Source organism: Glycine max, chromosome 9 (genome assembly GCF_000004515.6).
Source record: "Glycine max cultivar Williams 82 chromosome 9, Glycine_max_v4.0, whole genome shotgun sequence".
NCBI classification, from domain to species: domain Eukaryota; kingdom Viridiplantae; phylum Streptophyta; class Magnoliopsida; order Fabales; family Fabaceae; genus Glycine; species Glycine max.
Window position 1 is genome coordinate 3936871 of NC_038245.2, and position 19831 is coordinate 3956701.

A 19831-nucleotide genomic window follows, 5' to 3' on the forward strand; every position below is an offset into this window, starting at 1 on the left:
AATTTTATGATTTTAATTGAATAGATTGATTTGTTTTAGTAATTTTTTAAATTATGATAATGATCCTATATTTTGAATTTGGCTTTGTTATTGTTTTTTTGTTATGAAACTATTTTTTAGCCTTTTTTTTCAATAAGTTTCAATATTTTTTCTCTTTTTTAAATTTTTTTAATCAATTCTAGCGGGGGCGGGGCGAGACGGGAAAACTCAACCTCCAACGGGGACAGGGTGGGTATGAATTTTTTAACCCTGACGAGGTCGGGGATTAGTCAAGAAGTCAGGGGCGAGGGTGGGAAATGTAATACCCGTCCCCGTTTCAACCTGTTGCCATGCCTAGTTGTAGTCCATATATTCAACTCTAAAACTATATATTGTTCACTCTTTCAATTTGTGATGCATAAATTAATAGTAAAAACGAATAATAAAAAATAAATAACAGAGAAGAGAAATATATCTTCTTTATTAATCTTGATATTTTAATAAATTCATAATTTATTATACATGTGCATTGGTTTTTCATCAACGGTTATCTTACCGCGATAGGCAAATCCTAAATTATTAATTTAATATATATTTTAAAAAATACGTGATGAAATTAGATTAAACTAAATAATAATTAGGAAAATTGAGATACCAAAGCCCAGCCTCTTTTTTTTTTCTCTCCATTGTGTGCACACATCAAAATATTGAGAGAGCGAAGTGAAAAAAGATTTGGAATACGTTTTGAACTCGCCGTCAAAAACCCATTCCAGTAGCCACTGATCGGTTTCGCCGATTCCACCGCTTCTTGTTATTTATCAGATTGTGGGGTTAAAGCCGAAGAATTTAAATTTTTTAATTTTAATGCAAGTAATGATTTTTATTCTGGTTTATACGCTCCTCCATCAATGAAGGGTTGTATCATGGCATGATCACTGCGCAAATAATCGCCTTTCCCTTCTGGGTTTTCGAGGATTTCGCGTTTGTTTCGTTGGGTCGGCGTTTCCTTTCTATTTTTTATTTTTTTTATTATTTGGGTTTTCTTTTGTTCTTTTTCTTGCCACTATTTTTTTTTTTTTTGGGGGGGGGGGGGGGGGGGGGTGATTGAAGTGATGCTAGACTTCAGGGAAGGTTTCAATGTGAAAAAATAACATTTTTGGGTTCTGGGGTTAGGCCTAGGGCTAGAAAGTTTTGGTGGGTGGTGGAGATGAAGGAGAATACTGATATTGAGGAAGGAGAGGCTTGCTATTATAATGTTGATGATGAAGCCAACATTGACCCCGATTCTTTCTCGTACATTGTAAGGGCTTGCTTCAATCTATTTTGAAAATTTCCCATTTGAATTTGCTTGGTTTATGCATGGTTTGGATGATCAATAAAATTTGTTAATTTGCCAATGTATTTGGTTCCTGGGGGAAGAAAATAGGAATGAAGAGTTGTAGAATTTCTAATTATTAAACTTCTGTCTGGAGGGACTAAATCAGTATGATACATGCTGAACACCACTATTGGCTGTTGGGCTTCATAATCATACATACATTGGGCTTCATAATCATACATACATTGTTTGTTAATGACAAAGAAATAACATAATAGAGGAGTGTCTTGAGTTTCTTGTGTGCTGACAAGCATAGTGAATCTATCTATCCTAGAATTCTGCCAATAAATATCACGAATTGATTTTGTTTGCCTAATGATGCTTTAGATGTGTATTCTGCTACTTTGTGACTGAGAAACACAATTTAATATTTACCAACATCACACACATCATCAATTACTAGGAAATAGATTTATTTGCTAAACTGTTTGTTTTTCTTGTGCAAAATGGCCTTGATGCAAGTTAAGCTTCTAGATGCTTCTTAGATTGTTGATGCTATGTCAATGTGCATTTGTATTTTTTCATCTGAGAAGGTTAGTACCTACTAATCAAATAACAGAATTAAAGATAATTGTTAAATGCTTGTTGATCTTTATGGTGCCTTCTATTGTTATGCTTCATATACCTACTGATTATTGTTGATTAATGCCATTTGCCTTTAAAGTCCTTTGTTAAAATTTTATCACAAAAATATTAGGACTAATAAATTGTTTTCTGAAGGATGAGAAGATTCAACATTTTCTTGGTCATTTTCAAAAGGACTTTGAAGGTGGTGTATCTGCTGAGAATTTGGGTAAGTGGAATAATAAAAGTCGAAGCTTGTACTGAGAAATGAAAGAGCAGTCTTTGCGTCCATGAAGTGATGTTATCAGATATGAATAATATTTTTCAGGTGCAAAATTTGGTGGCTATGGTTCCTTTTTACCTACCCAGGAGCGCTCTCCTTGTTTGTGTTCTCATCCAAGGACTCCACAAAGAAACCACAGCTCACCAGAACTTAGTATCAATCTCCACATGGAGGTATAGGCATATAGCAATATTTTTGTTTGTTTATTTTACTATTTGATACTTGATAGGAAGGTAAGATATGCTGCCAGCATATTTCAGCATAAAAATAATACAGATTGATTGAGGACAGTCAGTTATATTGTTATACAGGCTGTGTCTCATAACACAAAAGCATCTTCAAATGGGCTTCCTGCAAGGCCTGAAAATGCTTCTCATAGTTCTTATTCATTTCGTGATTTAAAAGAAGCTTCAGTAAATGATTCAGTGAAGAAAGAACAAGGAATTTCTTCCAGTGATATAGCTGAGAGGTGCACTTCGAAAGATGATAGTACAAAAAAGACAGGAAATTCAACTGACCAAAGGCCACTGAAGTTTCGAATTAAAATGAAATCTAATATCTTAGCACCAAACAATGCAGAGATATATAGTGGCCTTGGGCTTGATAACTCTCCCTCTTCCTCAATGGGGAACAGCCCTGTGGAAAGTGAAGGCATGCCACCAGTATCTCAAGAGAATGCTGAAGATTCTCCAAATGGCATTATTCAGGTAGAGGTCCTTCTCTATTTCTACGCTGTTCAATTCCATTAGAAAGATTGATGTATTTACTTCTTATTTGATGACATAGGTTATGACTTCCTTTCCTATCTCTGGGGGTGTTCTAATATCTCCTCTGCATGATAGTTTGCTCTACATGATAAAGAATGAAAAAGTTATCAGAGACAGCAAATACTTGTCTTCTCTTAAAGGTCATCAAGATACTTGTTCCATGTCTACTGACGAATCAGATTCTTTTGTGGGGGATGAACATTTGAAGAAGAAAACAGTGAGAATAATGAGAGAAAGTGAAAAACAGTTGGAATTGAAGCATACAAATGGCACCTTTTCTGAGAAGGATTTGACATTGCATACAAAGAAAAGATTAGGAAATAGAACACCGGATTGTAAAGATTTCCTCTCTAATGACTTGAAACGTACACCTCTGTCAAGTTCAATTTGTGATGCTGGTGAAACAGCTGAAGTCACTGCTAAAGCTTTTGAAGCCTCCAAGGACTTTAATGAGAGTGGAGTGCAAGGCAGAATGGTTCCCGTAGAAGCTTTGAAGGAGGAGTCATTGGAGTCAATATCTGGTCAGGATTTTGAGAAGACTGAAAAGCAAAATGCAGGAAATGGGTTTATGAAAAATGCTTTAGAGCATAAACTGGAAAATTCCCGCAAGGATAATTTTACAGACCCTATGAATAATAACATGCGTAATACTTTCATGAATAAGTTTGAATCTGATGCAGTAAAACACAAGGTAGATCATAAGTATGAGAACCATCAGAAAGTAAAGGCCGTGTCTGAGCGGAAGACTAAGTCAAAGGGTGATCTGAGTCCTGGAAAAGCTGAGGCTGTTGGAAGAAAAGATAGCTTTGGTGGTACTAATAATGCAATGGTAATTGATAAAGGGATTGCTGGCTTTGACAATACTTGTAAAAGTAAAATGAATAAGTCAATGTCACTGAAGGGCAAAAAGTTCAGTAATAGTAACGGGGATTCATTGAAAGAAAAAAAATCAGAACAGAAAGTTGCCAGTGTTGCCAGTATTGGTGCTATAAAAAACGGTAACATCGGTAATGGAAAAAAGAGTGCATTTGGGACTAAGGTAAAGGAAAGACTGAGTGGCCATAAAGTGGCCAACCAGTTGCTAGCTGGGCCATGCATCAAAGATACTTCAGCTGCACTTCCTATTGCTGAAAACAACCTTGCTCCAGAGATGATTTCATCAGCAGTAGGAGTGCCTCAAGTTATTGCGGAAGATTGGGTATGTTGTGACAGTTGCCAGAAATGGCGGCTACTGCCTAATGGTATGAAGCCAGAGCATCTTCCAGAGAAGTGGCTGTGTAGCATGCTAAATTGGCTGTAAGTTGATTGCTCATTTTGGTTGGAATTATGCATGACCATATTATGCCGGGTATATGCTTAGGCTATGATTGGATTGGTAGTAGAAAATGGAATGGAGTGGACTGGAATATAATGGAATGTGATGGATCGGAATGGAATGAAATAAAAATGATGTTCCATTGTTTGGATATTTTATAATTGAAAGGAACAAAAATTTCATTCCATTATTTGGAAAAAGGATGGAATGAAATGAGTTATTAACTTTTTAATTCCTATATTATCCTTATTATAAATGTATTATCTTTAAGAGACAAATCTCAGGACAAAATTTATAAAAGATAAAATAGTTATTTTACAATCTAAAAGCTTTGTTCCATCAAGTACACCCCAAATTTGGGGGGAAGAAAATTAGGGTGAAACAATGGAATGGAATGGATCATGATCCATCATTATGTTCCATTTCAATTTTTACAAACTAAACATTGGAACAACTTCCCCGCCCACTGCATACCATCCTTTACCACCAATCCAAACATGCCCTTAGTATGATGTTGTATTGTAAGCAACAATCAAAGACTATCTTGAATTTTGAACGTTATACAGATTATTTTACATTTTTAAAATTTATCCACATATGCATTTGTTTTTTGCTTTTCGTATTATTGCCTGCTCATTGTTCTCTGAATTTGTTGCTAGGCCTGGAATGAATTCATGTGACTTCAGTGAGGATGAGACAACAAAAGCACTTTATGCCTCATATCAAATACCAATTTCCGATGGTCAAAATAACATGCAAAGCCATGGCACTGAAACTGCAATTGGAGTGAGCTGTACTTTGCAATATGGCCTGAATCACAAAATGTCCACTTTTGATATGTTGTCTGATCGAGAAAAGAAGAAACATGTTATTAAGGAAAAGACAATGTCAGGAAGTAATAATGATGTTCTTCAGTTCCCAAATTCTGCAAAGATCAATGTTCAAGTATCTGGAAAAAATAGAAGCTTGAATGCCATGAATCATCATCCTGCTGACTTAAACCCAATGAAGAAGACAAGTTCTTCTAAACATCTTAGCAGGCTTGACAACATGATAGAAGAGAAAAACGTGCCTAAAGAGAAAGAAAAGCAAGTAAATGAAGGTACCTCATTCATTTCGGAGTTGATATGCTGTTATTTATTTTTGTGAGTAAGAAATTATAGGTATTCTAAATTAATAATTTCAATGTTATTTTCACACGTGGGCAGGTGATAGAAAGCATGCTAAGTTGAAACGTAAGATGGATGCTGATCAATATAAATTGGGAACTCCTAAGAAACCAAAAGTCGAAAATGTTTTCTATACTGATAAGCAATTGAATCCTGGCATGGACCTTGAGAAGGTGTCTCTATATTCAAGAAATGGTTTGCCAACAAAAGCTAGTGGGAAGGAAATGAGGAAGTATGATGAATATTGTTTATCTGATGACATACAGGACAGATTACCAGTCACTGTCAAGAATGAGGGAGATCATGCTCAGGTCTCGTCTGGTGGTGGGTCCTTGGATGTGAAAAACAGAAGTAAAAGTGGTTTAATGAAGAAAAGGAAATTGAAGGAGCATATGGATGATGAAAAGCATAACAACTCATACTCCTCGCATGGTGAAAAGCAGTATGGTGAAGAAGGCAATGCAAGTGAAATTAGGAAGCAAAAGAAATACAGAATTTTGAGTAAAGAGGCAAAATTAGTAACTGAAGGTGATGATAAATTGAGTAAAGATGGGATGAGGCAAGTTTGCTTGTCAGGCAATAGGGACCAAATGGCTGTTGGGACAGAAGTAAGATTTGTTGATAAAGGCAACCAGCCAAGGAAGCATAGGAAAAATGTTGCATCTCTTCATGCTTCGGACAGTATTGATCAATTGGGCAAGGGTTTGGGCTCTAGACCGCTTTCATTGGCAGCAACTTCAAGCTCTTCTAAAATTTCAGGGTCTCATAAAGCTAAAACCAACTTTGAAGATGTGAGAGGTTCACCTGTTGAATCTGTCACCTCGTCACCTCTGAGGGCCTTCAACTTGGATAAGAATATTTTGGCAATAGGAGACACTTCAGTGAAAGATGATGCTACAAAAGGTTACCTCTCTTCAGTAGGTTCAAGGAGAAGTGTTGATAATAGGGAGGGAAAGCTATCAGTAAAATTGAAGGCGGGTAGAATTTCGCATGACTTACATCCTGCATCCCACAAATTATCTTCAATAGAGGCTCGGTTTGAGGATGCTAAAGACACAGCCAGGGTCCAAGCTAAAAAATCTTCTGAACTAAAGAATAATCATTTGCTTGAAGCTGGTGTTCATGTTGAACAGCCTGGTTATTGTGCTAATGGTATACGTTATGAGGAGAAAGTAAACAAGGACAACCAGGAAAGTGAACTTTCTTGGCAGAAATCTGGTAAGGTTTCATCATTGCACCGCAAGGAGAAGGGCAGAAAGTCTGGTTCTCATGTTGGTATGAATAAGATGAAGATTTCAGTTTCAGACATTGGTGGTTATTCAAAAACAAGTGGGAAGCATGATTCAGCAGTTAATCCCAGTAATCATGCATCTGGTGCTGAGGCAAAAAATAATGCTAAATATATTTCTTTGAAGTCTAAAAGTGAAATTGACTGTATTATTCAGAAAAGTGCTTTAAGACATGGGCCAAATGAAACTGGAAAACAAACTGAGATAAAAGAAAGAGACTTTGAGAATTCAATTCTGAAGATGAATGCTCAATGTAGCACTGATAATAAGACTATCTCCCGGCAAAACCTGACTCAGGATTTTAAGGGAGAAAACAAAGCTAATCTCACTGAATCCAGAGTTGGGGAATCCAAAGTTCTCCCATCTGCAGTGGATGAAGTAAAAAGGGAAGCATTGAATGTGAGTTCTAGAACTGTACCTCAGTATCAAAAGGGAGGCATGTCTAATGAGCGTCCTGTCCATGTTTCTGGCAATGATGATTTGGCCAAGTCAATGAGAAATTATGCCGATGTTAGTAACAATGCTGGAGTTAATTATAGTTCTGGAAATTTTGCACCTGATCAGCAACTTACTTTGTCAAGTCCTTTGAGAACTAATTCCAGCCAAACTGCTACTGGCACCCTGGAAGAAGCCGCAAAACTAAAAGATAGAGCAGATAATTATAAGGTTAGTTGATCAATTCAAGATTTTTCTTAATATATAGTTTGTTGAATCTAGCATCTTTCTTTTTTGTAACTGATGGTGTAAAATACTGTTTATTTACAGAACTCCGGGTTTGACTTTGAAAGCAATGAGACATACTTTCAAGCTGGTTTGAAGTTTCTGCATGGAGCCTCTCTTTTAGAAAATTGTCATAATGAGAGTAGCAAGCATGGGGAAATGAGTCAAATGAAAATTTTTGCTACTGCAGCAAAACTTTTCAAGTAAGTAAAAATTCTGAAGCTCTAAGTAAATTGATTACTTTTTATGATCTTAGATTTCTTCCTTTATTCAGTTATTGGTCGAATGCGATTTTGGTTGTTAAAAATAAGACTGAAGTGAGTGTCAGCTCATGGCATCTTGGTTCATTAAATATTGGAATAAACACAAGTCCCACATTGGCTAGATAGTGCAAAGATAGAATATACAAGTGGGGGGTAATCCTCACCCTATGAGCTAACTTTTGGGGTTGAGTTAGTGTCAAACCCACATTCTAAGGATTAATAGCATAATGAGCTGAAAATTTTGGCTGGTTCATAAATAAGCCTAGATTAGGCTTTGATGTTCAACTCATTAGCTCATATTCCGGCCCAATAATACAAACATTTTTTTAGTAATGACAATGAGGCCTTTTAATTTGTAAATAATTAAATATAGGTCTTGTAATGACATTTTAATTGTAATTTGTAATGCTTTCAATGAATTCAAACAATGACATTAGTATAAAAATTGTTCCATTAAATGACATTTAGAAGTTTGCACTATTGTCTTTCTCACGCTATGGATGTTAGCTGGCCTTTAATTGTACAATTGAAATGTTTTCAGATGCTGTGCCCATGAATATGAAACTCACCAAGAAATGGCAGCTGCTGCTTTGGCATATAAATGCATGGAGGTGGCATACATGAGAGTGGTTTACTGTAAAAATTCTAGTACTAACAGAGATCGACATGAGTTGCAATCAACTCTTCAACTGGTTTTTCAAGGTATTGGAACGTAGTTTTCATAAAAGTGTTTATGTCTTCAGGCTTGTCAGGTATTGTTGTATGTTGATTTTGCATTCTTCTAATAAAATGTGAATTCCTGCAAAAATTAATATGGGCCTAGCCTTATTCAACCCCACCACTGAAGGGCTCTTATGCCAACCAAGGGGCCTGTTAGATATAACCATTCATGATCTTTCTTCTGATCTGACTGTGTAGCCTTGTCTTTAACATTAGTTGTCTGATGGATGTATCCATGCCTTATTAAGTGATCCAAGTCAATGATATACCACTGTTTTTTTTTTTTTACTTCAATGTTTAGGCGAATCTCCTTCATCTTCTGCATCCGATGTTGATAACCTTAACAATCAGACAGCAGCGGATAAGGCTACTTTGCCCAGGGGTACTAATACTCATGTTGCTATCAACCAAGTCATATCTGCTCGAACTCGTCCAAATTTAGTCAGGCTTCTTGATTTTGTAAGTTTTAATTGTTGATAAACCATACATTTTATTTGGAAGTTTATCTTGGCATGTTAATGTTGAAGTACCAAGGGATTGCTGTTAAGGGATCTAAGGGTTAATTGTTAGGAAATAATAATTGGAAATGTGGTTCTGTATTTAGATATAAAGTTTGACAGAAAATCAGGATGGATGTCAGCTGTTTTTGCCATGCAAGGGAAGTTCAGGTTTCAATCCATAGACAATTTCTATTGCATATCAGAGTGATTCTGTTATGTAACAAGCATTTTGTGTTGTCATACCTCATACGGGCCGTTGTCACTGACTCAGTTATAACTTTTTAATGCAATTCATGTTTTAGATTTCGATGGACAGGTGGTGGTAAAATTTCAAGGTTATACAGTATTCTTTTCCTGTCACCCTATTAATAAGCAGTTAGCTTATATGGTTATTGAGTTTCATTGTAGGCTATGAATACCGAATCTTAAGGATTTATTATGTATGTTGATAAAAAAAAAAATTTATGGAAAGTTGGGTAAAAGTTTTTGTGATTTTGCAGACTCAGGACATACATTTTGCAATGGAGGCTTCTAGAAAATGTCAGAGCACTTTTGTGCTTGCTAATGTGATCATGCAAGAAGCATGGAAGAAGGACTGTATAGCTTCTATTAGAAGCGCTATTGATTTCAGCTTCCAGGATGTAGATGAGCTTGTACGTCTGGTTTGGACTGCCACAAAAGCCATAAGTCACGCTGGTCTTGGTGGTACTAGATTATCTTGATCCTGTATATAATTTATTTTTTTGGTTTTACTTCTCAACTGAAATGGATGGCATTGTGAAAGGAAGAGGCTAAAAGATATCTACCAAGACTAGCACTTGGAAACCTGCTAAGGCGGCAGGTTGAAGGCGATTTGCTACCCTTGTGTACATTTGTACAAAATGTGATTGATTAGAAAATTTTGTAACACTTTTTCAGTTAAGGTTTTTCTTAATGTGGATATAGGGGTACAACACACACCCTTAAATTTTATGGGTTAGAAAGAGGGAAGAGGATTCCTGGCTGTCAAGTGATGCCGGATGGATATCATATATGTTAGTTCAGTGCTACATTCTTTGCTCCACTTAACTGGAGCCCCGGGAACAAGAATTTAGAGTCTGGAAAGATTAGGGAACCATTTTTGAGGGCTTTGAACACTTATATAGTAGTTATAATAGGTCCATTGTTAATGACAAACTCTCCTTTTATGTTATCATATCAAAGTTTTGAATGAATAGAAATCCTTGCAGAAACTTTCCTTGTGTGTGTTACTAAGCAATGCTAGACTTCTGTTTCCAATTCTTTGCTTTATGTTCAAGTGTTTGTCATCTTCCTCCATATATGTTATGTATAGGTTATATTGTTAGTAATTGGGATCTGGTTAACTGTTTATAGCATGGATTATTTGTAGCAACTTGAGGTGTCATTGGTATTAGTGCATGTTATCATGTGAAGAAATATTAGCCTGTAGTGAGTTACCATGCTTAAGTAAGGTTAGCAAAATTTTCCTGTTTTGACTCCTTTTGAGAATTTATTCATTTAGTTTTGATTCATGTTAGTGGAGGAGTATACAGTATCATTGGATCGCATATGGGTATATACTGAAATTTTGATTTTAACTGCCTGAGAAGTCAAAACTCTCCAATAAAATGACAACACGTGATTGAATGATAGTTTAAAAGACTGGATCATAACTAAGCTTTTATTTTATATTGTCCTGTTCCCTCTTTATTGTTGGTAGGGATGGTTTAATCTGGAATTTGTTAATCATTTCCTTAGCCTATGTCTGAAATGTTGAAAATTCCTAAGTTTTGTGTGGTCTATTTTGTATCTCGATATTCAAAAGTAAATTTTGACTTGTAAACTTTTCTCTATCATAACATGACCTAATAATGGTAATTGTAGTGGCTGATTTTGTGGTGGAGTCTGCCTCACGAGAAAGAATTTCCATCGATATAGCACATTACAGCCATACTCCTTGAGTTTTTATCAAATTACACATACATTTAACTTTTTATTTTTTCTGCACTTCGTATTTAAGTTTGAAAACAATGACTCATTTTTTTCCTTTATTATTATTATATTTTGTTCAGGTTAACCCCCTCTTTCTTTGTCGCACTGCCATTGTTTTCTTTCATATATCCCCTACAAATAAACATTGAGGGTTGAGTGCTTGAAGAGTGACACTAACTAGATAAGCTGTTTTAGCTATGCTTACCCAGCTTGCAAGACTGGTGGGATAGAAAGTAGGTGTTTGTTAGAGATAATTTTTTCCTTTGGAGAAATTGGATCTGGTTTGGAATTTGCATATATAGAGAAGAAAAAAAATGAAAAGAGGTAAAAAGAGAAAGGGGTATGCGAAACCTCATAGGAAAAAAACAAACGAAGCATCAAATTGTCTCTGATGACGACATGGTGGTCCATGACAGGTGTAAGGAGGAAAACCAAATCCAACTCCGTTTGTATGTGGTGATGGCTTTGAAGGGTGCCAAAAAAATGTTGAACTTCCTTTAAAAATCAATATATCTAATATTTAATATGTTTCCCATGGTGAGAGACATCATACACACTTACACTGTAGTCTTGACTGTCTTTTATTCTGAATTAGTGTGTGTTTGCTTTGGCTTCAACTTAATGTTGATTCTTGTCCTTTAAAAGCTTATTATTGTAGCTTCTATGTCATTTGAGTTATTTGATGTGATTTTGGTGTTGGATTTAATCAGAACTCAAATGATGTTGCAAACATGATTTTTGCGTTGGATGTAGTTGGAAGGTGTTGTTCCAACTCCCAAACACGCTCTCCGTATGTAGTTTTGTTGTTTTTGAATATTGAAGATGTTGTTCCAAAAACACTTTTGGTGTTGGATGTAGTCGGAAGATGCTATTCCAAACATGCTCTTCATATGAAGTTTTGTTGTTTTTAATTGAAGATGTTCTAAACACGATTCTGGCGTTAGATGTTGTCGGAAGATGCTCTTTCAAACATGCTCTTTGTATGTAGTTGTTATTTTTGAATAATGGTTTAGTAGATATGTCACGCGAATCTTTCATTTGTTATGGAACTCGAAGCAAGTTCCCTTTGGCCAGAATTTTTAGGTCGCTAGTTTTCCCCAATAATTGTCTTGGAATAAGTGGTCATGCTGAAATAGTTGTGTTGTTATTCTTACTATGTAATGTTGGGTACTCTATGTTCTTTGTTGGCTCAAGTGTGTTATAAAAAAAAAAAAGAAAGAAAATTCCGTGATACACATGATGTGTACCATTCCGCCTGTGCATGCATTAGGAATAAAAGTTGACAATGTATTCAAACTTGTAGATTTGAATGTTAGATGCTAGATTTTCTTGATCCAATATTATATTCCTATCACAATGGAACAAATTCAATACCTCACGTCTTTTCAAAATTAACTCTGCATTCCTCTTTTGTTCATTCTTTCTCATTCAAAATACTATTGTTTATATTTTCATTTTACCACCTTATCTTCTCTTTTGACCTGCGCGCATGTGTGTATTTATATTTGTTATTATATAGCTAGTTTTCTAGAAAGAATATTTTAACAAGTTACATGCTTGGATTTTTATTTTTTTTGAAAAAGTTGAAGCTACATCTTATTATAAAGTATTTCTTTGAAAAGATATGAGTGTTTTGTTGATGCATACTCTTTCAAAAAATATTTCAGCAAGTTATACTTTAACTGTATTTAAAGAAAATTTTAGTTATAATTTGTTAAAATACTCCTTTAAGATAAGTAGATGAATGTTTGCAATTTTCTATTATATATCTAGTTTTCTAGAAAGAATATTTTAACAAGTTACATACTTGATGTTTCTTTCTTCTTTTTTTTTTGAAAAAGTTGAAGCTACATCTTATTAAATTATTTCTTTGAAAAAATATGACTTTTTTGTTGATGCATACTCTTTTAAAAAATATTCTTTAAGATAAGTAGATAAATGTTAGCAATTTTTTTTTTGATGATTTAGAAAATTCTTTTGTATACGCACCTATCCTCACTTTTTATTTTCTTTTGATTTTCTTTTGATTTAAGGATTAAATAGAGTTACTCATTGGATGAGAACTAAAGAGTGAAGATAAAAAGTAACTCTTATGAAATTTTGATCCCTCCTCTCTCTCTTGATTTCCTTGTATTATCTTTCATGTTTATCTATCATTACTTGGATGTGATAATACCTAGTTTTGTTCATTACTGGCGCATTACACAACAGCTAGGATGCAATAATTTTTGTTATTTTCTATTCTAACTGTAGAATGCAATTTTAGTTCTTTGATTTTACTTGTACAGAAAGAACAATTTTTTTTTTTTTGAAAAAAGAGAAAATTTTTGGGGGTTCTTTCCTTGTAATTTAACCTCGGTGGGGAGAACTCTTGAACATCACGTTTGGTAAGGATGTAAACTTTTGGTTTGACTCATGACACCCTTTTGTGTGGTTCTATTTGTCTATCAATAATTTTGGTTATTTTATTTTAAAAAATTCATAATTTTAATAAAATTCTTAATTTTGCATACATTTTTTTTTATCCGATTGAACCATGGATCTAATATATTCATTTAAGGTATTATCATTAATTAATTAAAATGTCTGAAATAAAAAAATTAGGCAAAATGGAGGATTAAACTTGGGAATTTTTTAAAATATGAGGGTTAAACATTTTTATTTTAAAATAAAGAGACTAAAATCACATATTTGAAAAGATAAAAATATCAAAATTATATTTAAGAATATGGGACTAAAAGGTAAAGTGTGATAGAGATCAAAACATAAAAATAGTATAAATATAAAGATTACAATGTAAACACAACATACATTAACGTCATGTCAACGCTCGTTAGCAACATTTTTTTCAATGGCCGGGACCAAAAGGAAATTGAAAATGTTTGGATATAAGGACTAAAACAAATAATTTTTTAAGTGTAAGGACTAAAAAATAAAATTTACACAACTATAAAAATCAAATAAATAATTAAGCATATTAAAAAATTATAGAATTTGGGAAAAGCCGCCCACTTCATTCAATAGAGCTTTTGTGAAAGAGATAATAGGATTAGGAATCAGCATTTCTTGTAAATGAACATAAAGCTTACATAGTCTAAGTGTGCTATGAGGAATAGTCTTACTCCTAAGAATCTTGTAGTGGCTAGAAATAATGGTAGCAATAAACTAAATGATTCGTACATAAAGCCACAACAGGTTGCTGGAATTTCAAACCCTTTCCTTAGCAGGATAAGCACTCATTCTCTAGAATAGTATAAATGATTAATTTGTTTAGGAATAAAACAAACAGAAAGCTTCATTTTTTTGAAAGTTCGGATTTTATAATACATTTACCTAAATCTGATATTCCTTAAAAAATGAGTAAAAGAAAAATTCAAAGATGAGTTATATGTAATATGTAAAAGAATTGAATGAAGAATCTCATTTCATATACTTCAGTATTTTATTTTATTAAAAAGATACTGAATATTAGCATGATATCATTCAAATTCCAGATTGAAGTATCTTTTTGAATGCTAGCCCGAAGAGACTATCATAATAGAGGATTTTCTCATAGTGAAGTTTAAACTTAACAGATTCGACAACCACTTGTGTGATTAAGAATCTTTTATTGTTTTTAAAGCGAGCTAATGGCATATATTGGTGAAAAGTTCTTTGAAGTAATTTTCTTTAACTATTGGTCATGGCTTAATTTTTCCTAGTTTCCAATGGTTACAGTTGTATAATAGAATTTGAGAGTAGACTTAAAGGGGTCAACAGTGGATTACAACAGGTAACTGTCAAAGTAGAGATAACTAAATTTCTCACTAAAGTTGATTTTAACGTATTTAGATTTTAAAAATTAGATTTAACATACTATGAAGATTTTGTATTATATTTTAGAGTTTTCTTAATTTGAATCAACGTGTATATTCTTTTAAAATTATATTTTTTTAATAATTATATATATATATATATATATATATATATATATATATATCAATGATAAGACTTTTAACTTCATAACTAGTGTTTTACATAAAATGTGTTTAATAACAATTATGTATATTAATAACTTTTTAAATTAGATCTTATTGTGAATATAATTTCTCTTCATACTTTTAATACTCGGCAAATCTGTTTCTTTTGTGGTACATGTTATATTTCTTTTGGTACATGGCAAAGGTGTTTGACATGACTAAAAATATTCTAAAAAAAAAATAAAAATAAAAATTGTGTAACTAAAAAAATAATCCTTATAAGGACCACTAGAAGAAGTTTGCTCATATATATATATATATATATTAAATATGAAGTATTTCTACTTCCCCAAATCAGTCACTCATGGTTTTTGTATATAAAAGCTAATAAAGAGTGTTTTAAAAATAAAAATAAAAAGTACATTGTTAACATTCCTAAGAGGTTGTGGATTCCAGCTTAGCAAAGATGCATGACTTTGGAGTTTGGATGATCCATTGGCTTATATTGGAGGGAATGCAGAGCCAGTAGATATATACAAGGAAAGTTTTGCCTTAGGCCTTAAATGAATTTGTCTTTATGCCCCACTTTCTTAAAAGTCTGTTGTTCTTTTATGTGAATGTCTAACATGAGTGGCTGTTTGAAGGATGAATGGTCATTAGCCAACATGCGTGTGCTTGTTTTTTAAGCACATTATTACTAATTCACAAATTTAAATTTTTACCTAATAATCATCATTTTAACAATTTATTAAACCCTTAAAAAACTATTTGTTAAAAAAATTAATATTTTTCTCTCAACTTTCTTACCTTCCTATTTGTTAAAAAAATTGATTTTTTTTAAAGGCAAACAATTTTATTTTTTAAAAACACTCAAATTCTTCACAAGAAAAGCCGAAGCCAAGTCCAAAAGGCCCCAATGCAGTGCCAGCCTAAAAAAATGTTAGCAATAAGAGACACATATTAGTTGAAGATGACTTTTATATTAATTATTTTTTATACATATTGGACCAATTTGTTTTATTTATCAAGACTTATTTCAAATAATTTTTACAATATAAAATTATTTTATTTTAATCCTAAAAATTTAAAACTTAAGAGGAAAATGAGTTATAAAATTTTAATATGAATTTTGAAAATTTGAAGTTTTAGTGAATGTTTTGGCATAAACGGTTTTAATTAATTTTCAAAATTAAAGGTTTTGGGAGAAGTGTTAATAGAATAAATTAATACTTCTATAGAAGTATTAAACTTAAAAGATTGATTATATGTTTGGATATACACCAATTAGTCACGTCTAATATGAAATTCAAGTCAATTTGACAAAATTAATGTGAAAGCTAGTATTTGTTGCTTCTATATTAACATGAATTTGTGTAAAAATATAATAAAATTGACATGAATATTTTCGTAACAAACAGGCTACCAAACATACTGATTTATTTTTTGAATGGATGCATTGTTTACAAAATATTATAAACAATAAGTCCCTTTGGGGATATTCAATAAAAATTGTAGATAATAACAATATATCTATAAGGTTTATTATAATAAAAAAAAATCAAGTACCTACATCCTATTTGAGATAATTATTACAAAATAGATTAATCATATTCTCTATTTTAAATCAAATGAACTACTTGATCATAAAACTTTGACTTTACTAGAAAGATCATGAGAACAAAGAAAAGGTTGATAATTTGCATTATATTAGGCACCACTAAAATTTCTGCATCTCCAAAATTTCGGCATCAGAGAAATGAAAAATGCGAGTAAATGGTTAATTTAAGAAGAGAAAGCTAGAAACCTCTATTATTAGTCTACTGTGTCCACAAGCAATGGACTTATATTATTATTGCACCACCAAATTGTAGAAAAATGGGTAAGACAGTGGAAAAGTAAGGTAAACAATTGCTTGTAATTTGTTGTGTGTCATCTTTCAATGATTCCAAGACCTTTGTACTTTTTGTGAAGATATTTCCATTTCAGTAGACACTAGACAGTAGCATGCGCTTAGTAAGTATATCCTATAGTGGCAGTGTCCACCCATAAGGTTTTGTTTGTTTTTGTTTGTATCATTGCCAAGATTAGAAAACTTGTGGGACTAAAACTCCGCAAGTTATGGATGTCTGTAGCAGCTTATACGTGCTATAGTCATTTTATTAACAGTGAGCAATGAGACATGTGGGGAGAAAAAGTAGGGGAGGACTTAAGCATATGTGTGAGGGTGGACAAAGGCACCATGACAAATTACACTAGATTTGGTCTGCAGAATGGGGGCATTATTTTGGGACAATTCAGAATGGCCCTACTAGTAGCAGTCTTATATCACTCGCATAAATCTTCTTTAGCTTTGTAGGGTATTATGTACCACTAATATTGTCTAATATCACCCACATAATTCCATTGTTCTTTTTTTTACGAAAAAGTTTAAGTGGAACCTCTATGAGAGTCTATGATGGTCAGAACAAATCTCAATGCTCAAAAATCATCTAAAAAAATATTTAGGGTGTGTTTGTATTAATGTTAGGTTGAACCAACACACATTTCAATGTATTATTTTTAGAAGTAAGAATTTGGAGTTTGAATTGAACGTCCCTTTGAGGTCCTTTCAACGGAAAAATAAAAATACACTTAAATATTACTCACCAACAAGATCATTACATGACTATTAGAATTAAATTCACATATGAATTTGAACCTTACCAATTGAATTGACCTTTATTTACTCCATTATTGTTAATAAATTATAATACACAACGCCCTAATTTTATTTACATGTCACTTTTTATGTTATGGTTGATAATATCATGCATATAAGTTAATTAAGAACCGGAAAGGGGGTAAAGAGATGCAAAGTTGATGCTATGATTTTGTGGCTATAATATGATGTAGCAGAACTAGGAACTCAGTTATGGGATTCGAAGTTCTTGGACAGACAAGGGAACTCAATGAAACGAATGAATTCCGATGAGCATGGTGGTCATGCTTTTCATTATTAGAAGAAGAAATTACAAGGAGGAGGTTGATTACAGATTCTATTCAAAATATTCCCTTACTTGCCAATTACTACTTATAGTTCTCAACCACTAATTGCCTAACTTTTTTCTAACTAACAGCAGTTAACAGAATTAAGTTTGACTAACTAATTACCTTCCTAAGCCTATATCAATTCCTCCCACCCAAAAGAATCCTTGCCCTCAAGGATTAAAGTGAGGAAACTTCTGTTTCAAGTCATAAAAGAATTCCCAAGTTGCATCTTCAGGTAGCTGATGCTTCCATTGAACCAAAACTTTGGTTATAGCACGATTGCCTCTCTTGACTGTCATTCTGTCAATGATAGCTGCAGGTTCCTTCTGAGAAGTATCCAATAAAGGTGAAGGACTAAAGTTCCCAGCAGTAGCAGTACCATTAAACTTCTTTAACTGAGAAACATGGAAGACATTATGAACCATTGATCCAAGAGGCAATTTAAGCTTGTATGCAACAGCACCAATCTTGTCTTCTACTGGAAATGGATCATAGTACTTAGGGGCCAACTTTGCATTGGGTCTGGCCTGCACTGAAACTTGGCGATAAGCATGTAATTTTACATAAACCAAGTCACCAATCTGAAAACTCCTATCAGATCTGCCTCTATCTGCAAGTTGCTTCATTCTGTCCTGGGCTCTTTTCATGTGGAATTTGAGTAACTTTAACATTTCCTCACGTTTCTGCAAACTTCTATCAACCAAAGCAATCTTAGATTCCCTCAGAAGATAAGGTAAATGAACAGGAGGAGCTTGGCCATACACAATCTCATAAGGGCTTGCTTTAATAATGCTATGGTAAGTGGAATTGTACCACCATTCAGCAAGAGGCAACCACTTAAACCACTGTGCTGGAGAGTCACTACACATGCACCTAAGATATGTTTCAAGGCATTTATTCACCACTTCTGATTGACCATCAGTTTGTGGGTGATAAGCTGTAGAGAGTTGTATCTGAATCCCTTGCAAGGACATAAATTCCTTCCAAAAGTGGCTAACAAAAATAGAATCCCTATCACTGGTAATGGTGTCAGGAAACCCATGCAATTTAAAGACATTATCCAGGAAGCATTGGGCCACATTCGCAGCAGTATAAGGATGTGATAAGGCCATGAAATGAGCTGCCTTACTAAACCTATCTACTACTATAAAAATGACTTGTTTACCAAAAGAAAAAGGAAGACCTTCAATGAAGTCCATGGTGATGTGCTGCCATACATGCTCAGGAATAGGTAAGGGCTAAAGCAGGCCTGGAGATGCAGTTGTGTCATATTTACTCCTTTGGCAAATGGCACATTGAAACACAAAAAACTTGACAGCCTTGGACATGCCTCTCCAATAAACCACATTTTCCATCTTTTTCAAGGTAGCATCTCTACCTGAATGGCCCCCACAAGTTGAAGTATGAATCCAAGAGAGAATGTCCTGTCTTAGTTGGGAGTCTGAGCCAATGACTAATCTGCCTTTCCTCCTCAACTCATTCCAGACCCAAGTATAATGTTTGTGAGAAGAGGGATTGTTTTTTAAGTCACTAACAAGTTGTTGTAAGATAGGATCTTTCTGCCAGGACTATTGGATCCTAGAGAGCATGCTAGAATCAAGCTGATGAACCTGTAATGCCATGATCTTAGGGGAATCAAGTCTAGATAAAGCATCTGTCGCCACATTTTCTCGACCCTCTTTATACTCTATGTTGAAATCAAATTCCATCAACTTTACTAACCATTTTTGCTGGAATGCTGTGGACAATATCTGCTCTAGGATGTATGTCAAACTTCTATGATCAGTTCTAATGATGAACTTCTTGGGGAGTAAGTAGTGCCTCCATTTTTGGACTGCAAACACAACTGCCAATAATTCCTTCTCATATTGTGAGTTCAAACTTCTACTGATGAAGGCAATTGGGT

At 33.7% G+C, this 19831-nt stretch overlaps 1 protein-coding gene across 1 annotated transcript; it reads left to right on the top strand.

The window, feature by feature from the left end:
- The first annotated feature begins 629 nt into the window (after positions 1-629).
- On the top strand, positions 630-12172 carry LOC100792449 (cysteine-tryptophan domain-containing zinc finger protein 3). Its single transcript, XM_003534801.5, has 11 exons — positions 630-1279; positions 2078-2150; positions 2250-2377; positions 2516-2911; positions 2991-4267; positions 4946-5388; positions 5495-7410; positions 7510-7667; positions 8269-8429; positions 8749-8906; positions 9448-12172. The coding sequence occupies exons 1-11, from the start codon at positions 1187-1189 to the stop codon at positions 9667-9669; spliced, it is 5025 nt and encodes a 1674-aa protein (XP_003534849.1). The 5' UTR covers positions 630-1186; the 3' UTR covers positions 9670-12172.
- The last annotated feature ends 7659 nt before the right edge of the window (positions 12173-19831 follow it).

Bases quoted from the DNA above. Each gene is read 5' to 3' on its own strand.
- LOC100792449 (XM_003534801.5), top strand. From the start codon at position 1,187: ATGAAGGAGAATACTGATATTGAGGAAGGAGAGGCTTGCTATTATAAT. The intron at 1,280-2,077 runs GTAAGGGCTTGC...TGTTTTCTGAAG, and splicing joins CCGATTCTTTCTCGTACATT to GATGAGAAGATTCAACATTT. The intron at 8,907-9,447 runs GTAAGTTTTAAT...GTGATTTTGCAG, and splicing joins TAGTCAGGCTTCTTGATTTT to ACTCAGGACATACATTTTGC.